The sequence below is a fragment of the Podarcis melisellensis genome (assembly GCF_964234715.1).
Source record: "Podarcis melisellensis genome assembly, chromosome: 7".
NCBI lineage: Eukaryota > Metazoa > Chordata > Lepidosauria > Squamata > Lacertidae > Podarcis > Podarcis melisellensis.
The window spans coordinates 37808636-37825405 of record NC_138539.1 but is presented as its reverse complement, the minus strand read 5'-3'; the positions used below and the strand labels follow the sequence as shown (position 1 = coordinate 37825405).

The 16770-nt window shown below is 43.6% G+C and overlaps 3 protein-coding genes across 3 annotated transcripts in view; all 3 read right to left on the bottom strand.

Annotated features, from left to right (window-relative positions):
* Positions 1-13306, bottom strand: part of LOC309374807 (uncharacterized protein) — a 136174-nt gene extending 122868 nt beyond the window's left edge. Inside the window, exon 1 of the mRNA XM_081919987.1 lies at positions 13167-13306. The gene's annotated coding sequence lies outside the window, so the exon portion shown is untranslated. The remainder of the gene's footprint in view (positions 1-13166) is intronic.
* LOC309373411 (DGAT1/2-independent enzyme synthesizing storage lipids-like) overlaps positions 1-16770 on the bottom strand; it is a 48663-nt gene that overhangs the window by 2386 nt on the left and 29507 nt on the right. The gene's annotated exons all lie outside the window — the stretch shown is intronic.
* LOC309374333 (olfactomedin-like protein 1) lies at positions 14642-15412 on the bottom strand. Its single transcript, XM_081919145.1, is given in 2 exon segments — positions 14642-15085; positions 15088-15412. Coding segments are annotated over 2 exon segments (690 nt in total). The 5' UTR covers positions 15407-15412; the 3' UTR covers positions 14642-14714.

The window sequence follows — 16770 nt, the reverse complement described above, 5'->3', positions numbered from 1 at the left end:
CTCAGAGGTTCTGACAGTAGGCTTTTTTTGGAAAGCACATTGAGTGGGGTTGAGTGCTGAGGTGGCCACTTTTTAGACATGTGTTCCTCAAGTCAAGTCTGTAGTACATTCAGGTTTGCATTATGATAAAAATACAGCTCACAGTGCCTTGCTGCACCATCCAAACCTTCAATCCCTTTAGGGTGCAGAGCTTTTGGATATAGTAGATACACACACGGGGGGGGGGGGGAGAGAGATACACGCATGGCACAGAGGAGACAATGCTGATGGAAAAATGCCTCCACCAGCAGAGATTGGTACACAGATACCAATGGTGGAGGTTATATGCTGCATTAATTAACCTAGTGGAAAAACTCCAAACAGCACTCTGTGCTACTGCGCCTCTTTGGCCTCCTTCCTTCCTTCCTTCCTTCCTTCCTTCCTTCCTTCCTTCCTTCCTTCCTTTAAATGACCTTTCTGTGATGTCATAGTTTCCTTGTGTGGCTGCTGTGTGCGTGCAGAGGAAGATGATGTGGGGGAAGTGGCAGTGGAGGGCCATGAACACTACAGCAAGGGTGCCATTGTCAGCATCGCCCTTGAGCCAGTGTACCAACTGGACTCATGCACTACAGCCCCGACTGGGCTGGGCGAGCTGGGTAGCACTGCCAGAGACCTCCGTTTCTCACAGGAACTGGTCACAGTGCTGTGGACTCACAGCTTGGAGCTGAGAGCACCGGATTCACTGTCTCAGTAATGCAGTCGTTGCGCAGCAGCGTTTTCCAGAGTCTTGCAGAGTATAAACCACTCGGAGAGCAGCTCTGTAAAGTATCTTCTTTTATTCTATAACTACAGCTATAATACAAACTATATACAGAGCTAAATATTCTGAGCATACATCAATGCTACTCTGAGTGCCTGCAGCTGCTCTTAGCAGCAATCTTATCTCTAAATACAATCTCTTGCACTCTCTCTCCGACACACCGACTGACTCTCTCACACACACACAGAGACTCACTCACTTGACTAATTAAGTAGAGAGCAGTACATTGCTCCTCCTCTCTGTAGAGTCAGCAGAGACCTCAGGAGATGATCAGGAGATTCTTGCGTATGGGAGGGGTGAAATCTCCTCATCCTCCCCCATTTCATCCGACCATTCAAGAATCTTTAACATAACTGCAATTTGCACACACACTCCAAAAGTTGTTCTCTGCTTACAACCTTGGTTAACATATCTGCAGGTATCTCTTTACCCGGCATATAACACACTTTTACAATACCATTTTGAATACACTCTCTAGCTCGATGGAGCTTGATTAGCAGATATTTTGTCCTTTGTTTACATCCCTCTGAGTGGAGCAAAGTTATACATGCTTTATTATCCTGATAAACCGGAACAGGAAAAGCGACCTTCACTTTTATGTCACTAAACAGTTGCTGCAACCACTCTGTATCCATCAGGGAAAGGGTTAAAGCATTAAGCTCTGCCTTGCAGGAACTTAAGCTTACTGTTGCCTGCTTTCTGCAACACCAATCAAAAAGACATTGATTGTACAAATAACACACTCCTGATGTGCTTTTGCCATCCATTGTGTCACTTCCGAAACTGGCATCAGCATAGATCTCTAGACCTCCAGACTTTTGACTTGTAAGTCTCAATCTGTAATCCATAGTTCCTTTTAAATATCTTATATGATATACCGGTGGTACATGACCCCAGTCAAGCTTGCAAAGATATATCACCTGTCCGACAACAAATGTTGGAAATGTAAGGAGGAGGAAGGGACATTCTTACACCTCTGGTGGACCTGCCCGAAGGTGAAGGCCTTCTGGGAGATGATACATAATGAATTAAAAAAGGTTCTTAGATTTACCTTACCTAAGAAACCGGAGGCTTTCCTCTTGGGCATGGTGGACCAGAGAGTGGTTAAGAAAGATAGAATTTTCTTTATGTATGCCACCACAGCAGCAAGGATCCTGATCGCAAAGTACTGGAAGACACAAGATTTACCCACGCTGGAAGAATGGCAGACGCAGTTGATGGACTATATGGAACTGGCCGAAATGACTGGCAGAATCCGAGACTTGGGAGAAGAAACAACGGAGGAAGTCTGGGAAAAATTTAAGGACTATTTGAAAAAGCATTATAAGCTGTATGAATGTTAAAAAATGCTCTTTTTAGGAAATTATAACTTCAGCATTTGTAAATTATTGATATGGAAAATAAGGTACAAGAAGCCAGAGGTGGTGCAGTGAAATAACTTTATTACTAGATAACACGATAAAATGAAAGATACATTATTGTGTTGAAACAAGTTAACAAATTGCTGATGTTTTGAATTTACAGAGAATGCAGGGTCCGGAAGATGGGGGGAAGTTCATTAGATTGATTGAAATTTGTATTTGGATGTTTGATTTTGTATTCTATAAACCTAATAAAAATTATATTAAAAAAAAAATATATCTTGCTATCCGTTTTAGCGCTTTCCAATCTTGAACTGTGGGTTGATTGGCATACCTGCTGATTAAATTCACACTCACTGCAATGTCTGGCCTTGAGCATCTTGCTATGAAATTAAGTTTACCCAACACACTTCTGAAAAGTGTTGCATCAGGAAAAACCTCAGCATTTGTGTCATGCTGATAACCTGCGACCATAGGGGTATCCACAGGATTTGCATCAGTCAGGTTCAACTTCTCTATTACATCAGTGATCTTACGTGACTGATGCACCAAAACATCACCCTGAGCATTTCTCTCAATCTCAAGAGAGAGATAATTGCTAACTTCTCCTAGGTCTTTTAAATCAAAATGCTCTTGCAACTTTGCCAAAGTGCTTTTGTAGATGTTTTGATCCTTCCACACAAATAATATGTCATCTACAAAACAGATGCAATAAAGCTTATGCTGATTGGACTCTTTAACAAAAACACATGAATCAGCCTTTCCTTGCACAAAACCTAAGGAGAACAGCACTTCAGTTAGCTTGGTGTGCCAGCACCGTGCACTCTGTTTCAAACCATACAGGGATTTTTTCAACTTGCAAACCATTCCCTTTTTTACCTGCACACCATCTGGGGGTGACATATAGATATTCTCATTTAGAACACCATACAAAAACGCAGTATTAACGTCATGATGGGAAATCGTCATACCCTCTTCGGCAGCTATCTTCAACAACAGTCTAACACTTTCAAATCTTACTGTTGAATACGTTTCATGGTAGTCCTGATCAGGTGTCTGAGAAAAACCACGCGCCACTAGTCTGGCTTTATATCTGACTACTTTCCCACTCTGATCAGTTTTTACTTTGTAGACCCACCTACTGTCTACACACTTCATACCTGGTTCAGCTGGAACCAATTCCCAAGTATTGTTCTGTTTCAGGGAACTCAACTCAGCTCTCATGGCATTCAGCCAAGGTTCTGCATCTTTTGCAGACAGATTTTTAACTTTATAATTGACTGGTTCAAACACCACACCAGAGCTGCTTGTGACCGCAGCGTTAGCAAACTCTTTAGAAAACCCTTTTGGTGGTACACCCTGAATACATTGGTCATGCATCTTCTCATTCTTATCAACAGACAAATTGCAACACTCTTTCTCAGTTGCTTCTGCAGTACCTGTACCTGAAACAAAAGGCAATTGATACAGACCATTTACACATTTTGCATATAGAATGAGCTTGCCATCTCGACGAATTTCACAGCGAGATTTAGCAAACACCACCTTAAAACCCTGATGATCAAGCTGGGAAACGCTCAACAAATTATCCTGAATATCAGGCGCATACAGGACATTCTTAATAGTTGTATTCAGGCTCTTTAAGAACACAGTTCCCTTAGCCTCACTCCTGAGAACTGTCCCATCTGCTTGATGAATTTCTTTCTCTTGTTTCTGAAGCTGAACAAAGAGATCCTTATCTTTGGCCACATGGTTTGAACAGCCAGAGTCGATCACGAAGAAACTCCGCCCACGTTGACTGCAGCAGCGAGAGAGCAAAACCTTTGAAGTAGCAGGTGCTTGGGGATTTCGTCCTCCTCCCCCTCTGCCTCTGAAGTTTCCCTTCTTCTTTGAAGATTTCTTGCAGCACTGGAAACTCAAATGGCCTTGTGCTCCACATGAAAAGCACCACTTCAACTTTAGTGCTTTAACAGCAGCAGTTTCACTTTCACTTTCCCCTGCTGAAGACTCAGGCACATTTTCAGGCACATTTTTAACAGCACCATTGTCCCGGCTTTCCCTAACAGCCTGTCTGCGATCCCACTCATTCAGGAGCACGCTAGACACATAATCTTCTGTTAGCCGGTCAGAAGGCAGTATAGAAATCTGGGCAGCTACTCCATCGTAAGAATCATCTAAGCTATTTATCATTAGCATTGCAAACACAGCCTCTGAAATAGCCAGGTCTCGCTGAACAAGGTCCTGTCTGAGACGCTTTAACTGAGATAGATGGCTAGGCAAATCACCACCTTTCTGCAACTGTAACCTGCACAGCTTCTTGAAGAAAATCACACTGGAACCAGCATTTTGTCTCAGATGCATATCTCTCAACTTATGCCAAACAGCTTGTGCAGTCTCTTGACCCTCTAAGTTTACCAGCAAGTGGTCTGAAACACTCAAAACAATTGTCCCTCGGGCTTTCATATCTGCAGCATGCCACTCAGACCAATCATCATCATCTTTATCTGGAGGGTCATCTTCTATGGTGTGAAATAGCTTTTCCCTCTGTAAAAGCGCTTTCATCTTAACTTGCCAAACTGCATAGTTTTCAGGCGTGAGGAGGGGAAAGGACATAGCCATCTGGCCAGAATGTGCACAGGCCATGTCTGCTATTACTTAGAGCAAGACACTTCCCTCGTGCAAACACAGATAAAGCCTTGGACGTCTTCAGCCACTCTCTTCCCCACTCAAAGCGCAATTAACAGGCAAACAGGGATGCTATCTTCTTTCTTGGGCAGTCAGCAACATACCTCAAGCAGCAGCAACAGCTACAGCGGCAGCTTGAGCACTCTGCTCCAACACAGCTCTGCTTCTAGGCACCACAAATCAGTCCAGCATGCAGCCTCCGTTCCGCCGTCCAGCGATCAGCAACAGACACCTCTGGCGACTGGGATGACTGGGATGACTGGAACAATGACTGGTCAGACGACTGGGCCCATAACCGATGTCAGCATCGCCCTTGAGCCAGTGTACCAACTGGACTCATGCACTACAGCCCCGACTGGGCTGGGCGAGCTGGGTAGCACTGCCAGAGACCTCCGTTTCTCACAGGAACTGGTCACAGTGCTGTGGACTCACAGCTTGGAGCTGAGAGCACCGGATTCACTGTCTCAGTAATGCAGTCGTTGCGCAGCAGCGTTTTCCAGAGTCTTGCAGAGTATAAACCACTCGGAGAGCAGCTCTGTAAAGTATCTTCTTTTATTCTATAACTACAGCTATAATACAAACTATATACAGAGCTAAATATTCTGAGCATACATCAATGCTACTCTGAGTGCCTGCAGCTGCTCTTAGCAGCAATCTTATCTCTAAATACAATCTCTTGCACTCTCTCTCCGACACACTGACTGACTCTCTCTCACACACACAGAGACTCACTCACTTGACTAATTAAGTAGAGAGCAGTACATTGCTCCTCCTCTCTGTAGAGTCAGCAGAGACCTCAGGAGATGATCAGGAGATTCTTGGGTATGGGAGGGGTGAAATCTCCTCAGCCATGTGTGTTTGATTGCAGTGTCACATGGGGGCATAAAAGCTGTGTGTGGAAGTCCTTGATTGGCCATGTGTTTGGGTGGGGCCATGTTTTCTGGGATCTGTGTGCAGATTTGGTGATTGGTTGGACATGCTATGAAAGCCACGGACATGTCTTTGGGGCTTCACTTGGGCTTCTGCCCTTTTCCTTAGCTGTAGCTCCCACCCCGTCCCAGCTGCCACCCAGTGGTGTCTGAATACAGGGATTTTGCGCAGGTGGTTTGCTAGTGCAGATGCTCCCAAGCAGAATCCCATACTTTGCATTCTTCTTTCCAGTAAGGAATATCCCATCTTTACTAATGACTGAACTTTGTAAAACTCTTTGTACTTGAGGAAATCATCAACTTAGACACCCCAAAGCCTACGCCTTGCCCTGTTCTGGTATTAAAGTGAAGAGCAATTATTACATGAGAGCTTGTAGTCATAGCATAGGAATCAGATGACACATTATCCAGATTCCTCAGTTTTTAGATCTCTGGGGAAGAATGTAGACAGAAAAGCACGGCATTTCTTCATGGAGACCATTTCTGGGGACTCAGTTGTAAATTGGAAGTAATTATTCATCCTGCATTTTCTCTTTTACTAGCAAAGACTTGGTGCGAAGGTACCTTCATCTGCACTAACGAAACTATTTCAGTTGTTCCTGAAAGAGAGGGGAGTGGTTGTGGGCGGGAGCCCGAGCACCGCCCAGCAGGGGGCGTTGCCCCCTGCCTCCAGCTCACCTGGCTGGCGCTCACGCCCCCCCGGTGGCCACACAACCAGGTGCTGCGGTGGGGGTGTGTTCAGCAGCCTTTTGCTGCAGCGTCAGCCTTTCCCTGGCCTCATTCCTCGTCGTCGTCCCGTCACGAGTCATTGGAATAATGTGTTGTGGTGTGTCGAAGTGCTAGGTGTGGCCATCGCCTATGCCTTCAATTTTTAGGGGTATTCCGTTAAAGGAATCTGGCGGTCGTGTATTCTGTCCGATGCCTGCTTGGCGGGAGGCCATGGCACGACCCGCGGTGACAGCAGGGATGAGCCTATAGTTGGATTAGCATCAACAGGTGATGAACCCCTGGTGAATAAACCCACTTGTTTCGATCCAATGCCTAAGCCAATACCTTTTCATTACTGTAATCAATAAAGTTGTGGCCTTTTCTAGCCCATTAACCTTATATCACGTGTCCTTGTGTCTTCATTTCACTTCGCGGGGGTCGGGCCCTCGAACCACAACATAGGAATCAGATGACACATTATCCAGATTCCTCAGTTTTTAGATCTCTGGGGAAGAATGTAGACAGAAAAGCACAGCATTTCTTCATGGAGACCATTTCTGGGGACTCAGTTGTAAATTGGAAGTAATTATTCATCCTGCATTTTCTCTTTTACTAGCAAAGACTTGGTGCAAAGGTACCTTCATCTGCACTAATGAAACTATTTCACCTGTTGCTGCTATTTTATTTATCAGTTGTTTTTACCTGCTTTCCTGATATACAGTTTTATATTTTATAGCATTGTTTCATAGCTTATAGCATTGTTTTATGTCATATTTTACATGTTTTATGTAACAAAGCATGATTTAAATTTAAATAATTTACCTGGTATCCAATACGCGACATGATGCATTAATGGAGAGCATGCTCTCCCCGTCTCTAAAAAATATCTAGCCACAAATAAGATATAGCCGAGAGACATAACTCCATGATGATAAATAATAATCCCTGGTCCTTTAGGGATATCTTCTATACCAGTAGGTTCATAACCTGAAAATAATACAAAATGCAATAAAGACATATCGCAACCATTACTGGAGGAAATCAGTGTGGTTCATAAAAAAAATTAAATTTAAGATCAGGTTAAAAGCTCTGTTATATGCTTTTGAATTATGAAGATGGAGGAGACTCTTGAGAGCCCCATGGACTCCAAGAAGATCAAACCTATCCATTCTTACGGAAATCAGCCCTGAGTGCTCACTGGAAGGACAGATCCTGAAGCTGAGGCTCCAATACTTTGGCCACTTCATGAGAAGAGAAGACTCCCTGGAAAAGTCCCTGATGTTGGGAAAGATTGAGGGCACAAGGAGAAGGAGACGACAGAGGACGAGATGGTCGGACAGTGTTCTTGAAGCTACCAGCATGAGTCTGACTGAAGCGCAGGAGGCAGTGGAAGACAGGAGTGCCTGGCATGCTCTGGTCCATGGGGTCACGAGGAGTCGGACACCACTAAATGACTAAACAACAACGACAATATGCTCCAGCATTCTGGATGCTAGGTTGTCATCCACACGGATCAAGACTTTCTCTGTGATGGTCCCTTAATGAATGAAGGGATTTCTCCTCTCGTAGAATGTTCCTTCCTTGCTTCCTTTTGAGCACAGGTGGAAACATTTTGGCCCAGTCTTTGAGTGAGCTAAAACTGTGTTTTGCTGTTTTAGTCTACTTTAAGCTTTTATATAGGGTTGAGCCCTTGATACAGTTTAATATGTTGTTATGGTAAACTAAATTTTTCTGAGACTTTTTTAATTTAAAGAGTAGTATCCCCCTTCTGTACAGAGTGTTACCAATATGAGAGCTATCCAGGGCCTGGAGAATTTTTGTTCCCCGTCCCTAAGAGCTCCAGCTTCAGGCATCTTCAGACCATTCTCTGAATCACTTTCTACCAAGTGAGAAAGCTTGAGACCTGTGGGAAGCATTGAGAACATATAAAGAGTCCTATGGATCAGGCCAAAGGCCTCTGTATTAGACCAGTGTTTCCCAACCTTGTGACTCCAGCTGTTTTTGAACTACAACTCCCATCATCCCTGACTAGCAAGACCAGTGGCAAGGGATGATGGGAATTGTAGTCCAAAAACAGCTGGAGGCACAAGGTTGGGAAACACTGTATTAGACAATACTGTTTCCCGCAGTGTCCACCTAAATTAGTTCGAGGACCCGACCCCCGCAATGTGGAAATAATACACAGGACACGTTATATAAGGTTAATGGGCAAGGAAAGGCCACAACTTTATTGATTACAGCAGTGAAAAGGTATTGGCTTAGGCATTGGATATCTCAAACAAGTGGGTTTATTCACCAGTAGGTGGAGCCTGTTGATGCTAATCCAACTATAGGCTCTCCCCTGATGTCACCGAGGGTCGTGCCATGGCCTCCCGCCAAGCAGGCATCGGACAGAATACACGACCGCCAGATTCCTTTAACGGAATACCCAAAAATTGAAGGCATAGGCGATGGCCACACCTAGCTCTTCGACACACCACAACACATTATTCCAATGCCTAACCTACCCACCAATACCACAAAAGTTGTGACGATTGCTACAAGGTAGGTGAAAAAACCAAAAAGCCTAATGCCAAATGGAAAAACTCCTACCAGCCCCCCTAGACAACCAGGGCGACCAACCTAAGGTCCATAGCAAGGCCACTGACCTAAGCCCTAACTCAAAGGGAGTGGAAGGTGGGTGACTCGCGGCGAGACAACGAAGAATGAGGCTGGGGAGAGGCTGGCACCACAGCAAAAGGCTGCTGAACACGCCCCCTCTCAGGCACCTGGTTGGATGCCTGCTGAGGGGCGTGGGTGCCAGCCAGTTGAGGTGGAGGCAGGGGGCTAACGCCCCCTGCTGGGCGGTGCTCGGGCTCCCGCCCACAACCACTCCCCTCTCTTGCAGGGAGGAGCGTCTTTACAGATGCTTCAGGGTACAGACACTTCAGGTTACAGACTCCGCTAACCCAGAAATAGTACCTAAGGTTAAGAACTTTGCTTCAGGATGAGAACAGAAATTCAACGCAGCCTGCTGCAGGAGTGCATTGGGGTCCAGAGATCACAGTTTGACAGCCGGGTCAGCCCGGAACTGCAAACCCATTGGAAACCCACTTTTGACCTCCATAGCAACTATAGTGGTACCTCAGGTTAAGAACTTAATTCATTCTGGAGGTCCGTTCTTAACCTGAAACTGTTCTTAACCTGAGGTACCACCTAAGCTAATGGGGACTCCTTCTTCCCCTGCACCGCCATGGTGCGATTTCTGTTCTCATCCTGAAGCAAAGTTCTGTAACCTGAAGCGTCTGTAAGCCAAGGTACCACTGTACATAGTTGCTAATTGTGTCTCTGTGAGGGGTAAAGAAATTCTCCAGGTTTCTTTTTGGAGAAGAAGCATACTTAAAATGTGGTTTAAATGTATGGTGTTTATGCAGCCACCAGCTGACCCTTTCTTTTGTAATCTGTCTTATTTATTTATTTTATCATTTATTTATATACCACCCTATACCTTGAGGCCTCAGGGCGGTTCACAGAACCGCCTTAGTTTCATACTTCATAAAATGCTTTGTTTTTGTCCGGAATGAATTCAGTACTTAACCTGAGGTACCACTGTAAATAGCCATGCCTTTGTTTCAATCCTTATGTAGCCAACCCAAACTTGTAGCTGTTGTGACTCTGAGGGGGGTTCAGAGGTCCAGTCCGGATTCACTGTGGCAACTATTGTTCCAGTGCTTCAAGCCTGAAATTCTGATCCTCAGTCCTATGAAATTATAGTGACTCATAAGAAAGAATTATCGCTATGAAAGAAACTTTCACTCACCATGCCATATCTTTCCAAATATATCTATAATATTAGCAAAAAAATTCCTTGGCTTTTTCCAAATTTTGCTCTCAGGACCAGTTTCTTGGTGCTTATTCATCTTCATGTAAACATATAGCCCAAATGAGCAAGCACAGCCAACCAAATATATATCTATCATTAATGAACAAAGCAAAATCAGAAGCTTACGAAACCACCAAGGGTGAACCACTGAGCTCAGGTATTCTTCTAAATAAGGAAAACTAATCAAGTTTTGCAGCATTTGAGTAAACCAGCTCATTGTTTCCTGATCTGAAGCACCAAGCGTATGCCAATGAAATAAATATATGAAGTGAAATTTTCTTCAGTTGTGATGCTATTTCCCCCACTGTTTACCTGTAAAACAGAAAATGCAGTACATTGGTTTGATCTGTCATCCCAGAAACATTCATGAATACATGAAAATCTCATGCTGCCTAATATTTTCCTAGTTTTCCCCACTGTAACTTGCCAAGTTGTCGTATTGTGTTTCCAACGTCCATCATGGAGACTTCCAAAATTACAAATATATGACTCCATCATTTATCTGTTGTAGAGCAAGCTGGTTTCATTCCACTGCTGAAGGTTTTTGTTTGTTTTGTTTTTTGCATTTTCAAAAACAGGAACAGAGAGCATCTTTTATCCAACATAGGCATGATGCCTTGACGTAAAGTTGAAGGTCTGGCAGGGCAAACCTCCTCTTTCTTTTCATCAATCATAATTTTAAATTTTACTCTAGGCTTCATTCCCTGCCATATGAACCTGAATACTTTTTTCTGCCACTCTATGAAACATCAGATATCATTTATAATTGGAAGGACATACATTTTGATGGCAAAAACAGTGATAGCTTCATTGTCTCCCATATTTCCAAATCTTTCTTTCTTTCTAAGCTTTTAAATAGTTGTCTTGATAGCTATTATGTTTTTTTTATTGTTAACCAAATCCCCAGATATTTTATTTTTGTTTCTATTTCCCACCCACATTCCAATTCAATGTCTTTTTTTGTTTGATTATTCTTTATTTTTTTAGCAGCATCTTGATTTTCCCTTTATTTTGTTTGCAGCCAGCCAATTTTACAAATCTACTTATCCCTTCTGTCACCTCCAGTATGCTCATTCTGGGTTGTTCTAAGGTTAATACGATGTCATCCGCGAATGCTTTCAATTTGTAATTTTGCTGGCCCACTGTTATTCCATTGATTTTATTGTTAATCCTTATATTTTGAGCCAGCACTTCTAATATTAACATAAATAACAGCGTGGACATTGAGCAACCTTGCCTCATCCCTTTATATATCATACTTTTTTCTGATGTGTTGTTTACAATTATATTGGCCGTCTGCTCATTATAGATTGATTTTACACTTTTTATAAAGGTCTCCCCAAACCCCACTGCTGGAGTATTAAGGAAAGTGAGAAAGGGTCACTTCTCCAAGAGCCCGGCAAGGCCCTCTGCAGCTGCAGATATATCATGTGATGTACTGAGATATTGTGGTATTTAGCTGGTAATATATTGTGATGTTATAAACCTGATATCGCCCAGCCCTAAAGCACACTGAAAGACAGACAGCATCTCTCTCTCTCTCTGTGGACCCCTGCACAGGAAGTGACAAATTGTAGCACCCTGCTTGTGGTTAACGCTTAGCTGGAATGAAATATTCAATGCAGCAATAGAGAAATTAAAATAATAATTTATTTGTCAGACAAATAAATGAGAGGCACAGTGGTATATGGTTACCAAGCTCTGGCCTGCCCTCCTGACATTATGGCCAGCACTTATATTTCCTTAACCCAGCCCCCTTGCTCCTCCTTTGGCTGCCTCTGTCCAATCAGCCTGGTTGAAATTCCTATTGGCTGTTTGCTAGAACCAATCATAAAAGATACACCCATTTCCTATTACCTTTTATGGGAGACAAAGAGCTATATTTCCTTCTATTTATAATTGGCAAACAAGTAGCCATTAACCTTGACAAAGCACCTTAATTACCAGATCACCTTTGCCCCCTTAATTCTAAAATAGAGCAGATGGCTAAAACAGATGGTGGCTAATTTTACTTTAAACAGATGTCAGAGATCTTGTGTTCACATTCTCATGCATCATCAATGAAAGATCTCCCCCCTTTTTTGGGGGGAGGTCTTTAAACAAAGGCCTGACAACCATATGTCAGGAGTGCTCTGATGGTGTTTCCTGCCTGGCAGGGGGCTGGGCTCGATGGCCCCTGTGGTCTCTTACAAATATATGATTCTATGAAATAAGAATCTATCATTTCTTTCTTTCTAAATCCTTTGCATAATTACATTTAAGCCAATATACTTCATACATTAACATAAGATAAATAACTTTTTAAAAGGAAAAGACCTTTGCAGAGTAAAAAGTCTCAAGTTTAAAAAGAACAAGGAACAGCTTAAAAAAACGTCTCTTTACTCCTCCTCTTGCCAGCCAGATGCTGTTTCCATTAGAGACTTGAGTACTTTTTCAGCATTCTGTAATTTGTATGGTCAGTGTGACCTTTTGTTCCCAGCCTTTTTATGACCGCAATAAACCAGAGGGCCCCTCTGGCCAAGAGCTTGCCAGCTGCCTGCTGGTTTCCTGCCTTGAAAGAAACATTTGTGAATTTAAGCTAATTTTTAAGATACAACCTTGATCAAAAAATATAAGCCTTGATCAAGAATACAGGCTTTGATCAGATGCCTCAAAATAGCACAACTACTAGGACATTTGCAAATGAAGCAGGGCCCAGAATGGTTTCAAATAGAATGAGAGACTTTGATGAGATTCCTGCATTGCAGGGGGTTGAATAGATGACCCTTGGAACCCTTCCAAATCTACACTTTATGATAATCTGAACAAAAACTTTTACTTACATTCCTGGTAAGCCTAAATTGCCTTTAATTCAGTCACCTCTCTCTGGAAGCAGCAGAAGTCTTGTCTGGTGCACTTTTTCGTAGGCCAATTTCCACCCCTATGGAGACATGTCCCTTTATGTGGCAGTTTAAAGAGAATCTGATGGGTGTGCCATCTGAATGAGGAAACGAAGCATAATAATAATAATAATAATAATAATAATAATAATAATAATAATAATAATAATTTTTATTTAAAGCCCGCCCTCCCCGGCCAAAACCGGGCTCAGAGCGGCTAACATTAAATATATAACATATTACCATAAAATCAAATGATCAATTAAAATACATCCTAAAATCAAATCAGAATCAAAGTGAAATCTAATCAGATGGCAACCCCCACAAATCAGGGATGGAGACCTCAAATGCTCACCAGGTCTAACTGTTTATACTGATCTTATATGAGCCTGTGAGAAAAGTTGGGGGGCCACTTTCATGCAAGTTGTTATCAGGAGAGAGGGGGATACCAACCAGTATCGCCTTCTCTTTCTCTCACTTCCTCAGCCACCCTAACCTGTTTATTTGCCGCCTCCCTCCCAATCTGCCACCAAATTCAGGTTGCTGCCTCAGAAAGTTGGCTCTGTTTGCAAGGAAGGGAAAGGCCTTTCCAGAGCACTGCACCAATCTAGGGGAAAGGAGTGAAAAACCTTCTTCTTCTTTAAAGGCAAAATAAAGTGTAAAAATAAGTGTAAACTGTGGGCAAGCAGAAAAAAAATAACCTCTCAGTCACTAGTACTCATAGGCGCCGACTCCATGGGGCCTAAGGGGGCCCGAGCCCCCTCAAAAATTCGTTTGAGCTGGCTGGCTTGGGTGGGTAGGTGAGGGAAAACTTTTGCTTTCCTTTCCTCCCTGCCGTTATACCCCTCCCCTGCATTCTTAGCCAGCTGCTTCTCTGCACACCCCTCTCGTGCTCCTTGTCCGTTCTGTGTTTTTCCTTCCCTCCCCACTTAAAATGTGGTTTAAAAGCATGGATCCACATGGATCCTCAGGATCTTTGCATTGGGTCACCCCAAATTCACCATCAGAGCACATAGCATGTCCATGGCTACAGCCTGCCCCCCCCCCCCAAAATCACACACCCACTGTTGCCTGGGGCTGCAATGGTGCAAAAACATGGTTACAAAACATGGATCCACAGGGATCCTCAGGATCTTTGCATTGGGTCACCCCAAATTCACCATCAGATCACATGTCTGTGGCCACAGCATGAAGCACAAAAATGATACATCATTAATATTCACCGCCCACGGCGGCAGCCAATCGGCTGCCGCAAAGGGCGGGCCCTCACAGGTTCACTTAAGGTCGGGGCAGCCCGGGGCTCGCCCCTTTCATTCCCCCAGCAGCAGCGGTTTGGAGGTCTTGGGCCCCCCCAATATTTTTTATAAGTCGGTATGGGCCCCCCCAATATTTTTTATAAGTCGGTGCCCCTGCTAGTACTTGTAAATTCATTACCATATTTACACTGGCAAGTTATTTAGTATGGAGAAGATTTTTATGTTGTTGCTTTTATTAATTTTTTAGCTTTGTCAGGAGCTTGTAAATGACCTGGGATCCATTATCCCAGGCAAAGAGTTGCTTTTCTTTGGGGTAATAATGCACCGTGGAGTGACTCGTCTGGCGTTTGGGGAAAGGAAGCATCCGGATTTCATAAGGATTGATGGCGTCTAAGGTGTCATAAATGCACTCGATGTGAGACAAACCTCCCCCTGGTGAATTGTACACTACGTACAGGGCACCACATATCATAAAAGCTGCTTTGGCATTCTGGCTTTTGCAGGATGTGTCCCAGGTATATTCCACGGCCATGGTTTCATAGTTGATTTTAGAAATGAACAGCTTTCTACCAGGATCTGGCTCTGTGTGGATTGCCCACAATCCCAGTCATCCACAGCTAGGTCTATCTTAGTGGAAGGAAGAAGATCGTAGGCGAAGGTCTCTCCTGCTCCTGACAGGAGCAACCGGCCAGTTACATTTCTTTTCTGAATGTCAAACTTAATTATCTCATTTAAGGAGCCAAATTTGTGATAAAACAGAAAACCGTCATATATAACATGGCCTGTCCCTTGCCAGGGAAAAGGCAGGTTAACTCTGCGAGCTGACTGTTTCTCACCACTTTCAGTAAAAGCCCGGATATTTGCAAACTCCATTACAATTTTGTTCTTTACCCCAGTTAAGAAATAGATCTTTTGGGGGTTCTTCATGGGGTCCTTCATTGTGAAAAAGAGGGAGTCCTTGGAGTGCCTGCTACTTGGAAGTTGTGGCCATTTGTAATTAAGGATAACTGATGAGATCACTTCTACAATAGCAGTCATATTGCACGATAACGTATTGGGTCACAGAAAACCAGTTATTGACTAAGGAGTAAAGGTAGGAATTGTGACAAGATATGCATGTAAAAGGATCATCCTGCAATACGTAAACCTTAGTAACATGTCATGTTTACAATATTGATTCCTAGCACTGTAAACCCCTTCATGGATCACTGCCTTGCTGTGGCGAAGGGGCTTGAAGAACTCAGAGAAGCTATGAACTATGCCGAGCAGGGCACCCAAGATGAACAGGTCATAGTGGAGAGTTTTGACCAAACGTGATCCACCTGGAGGAGGAACCGGCAAGCCACTCCAGTATCCCTGCCAAGAAAACTCCATGGACAGCACTGTAAAAGCTCTTCCATTGGATCTGCCATTTAATTCTACAGCAGCATGCGTATCTGGATTTCATTAACACTTACTAGGTTTGAATACTGAATCTCAAGTAATCATCCTCAGTAATCAATCCTACTCTAATAAACTTGATCTTATTCTTATATTTATTTACGGCTATTAGCCCATAAAATATGTACAAACATAAAAGCACAGAAGCATAAAAACCAATACATCGAACGACAGAAGAGGAACACCACGATGCAAGAGTGGGACATTGAGCAGTGACAAATAACAGCTTGGCGCCCGGAAAGATCCGAGGGACGGTTCACAGAGAAAGGAGAACTGGAGACGAGATCCGTCATGCACTCTCATCATAACTGTCCGATTAGTTTTTGTTGTTGTTGTTGTTTGGTGGTTTTTGTGTGTGAGATAACCGCATTCAGGAATCTCGCCACCTGCAGAGTTACAGAAGGATCTGTATCCTGCAAGAGCAGTGCGGCATGTGACTCAACAGGCCTGCCAACCAAGGGCAGTAAAGCAGGACCCAGGAATTTAGTCCTGGCTATGCTATGTAAGGGACAGTTAAACATTATGTGTGGAAGAGATTCAACTGTTTTCCCGTCACACTCGCATAGCGGAGACACCAAACCCTTGGAAAATCTGTGGTTCAGCAGGTTCGATGGAAAAACATTGAACCTTGCACGAATAAATGCAAGTCGGTGTGGTACTGATGAAAGAGATGACATGTATGATGGAAGGCCAAGTGGTGGGGTTATTCCGTGATACCTTGGAGAGCAGACACCCCCACCCCTGGAGAGGTTGTGTTGATTGTCAACGTCTGCTAATCTTTGCTCGATGAGGCTTTTGGCTGAGCGTAGGTTCATCTTTAAGGAGTCCGCTGGGGAAATTCCGATGCTCAG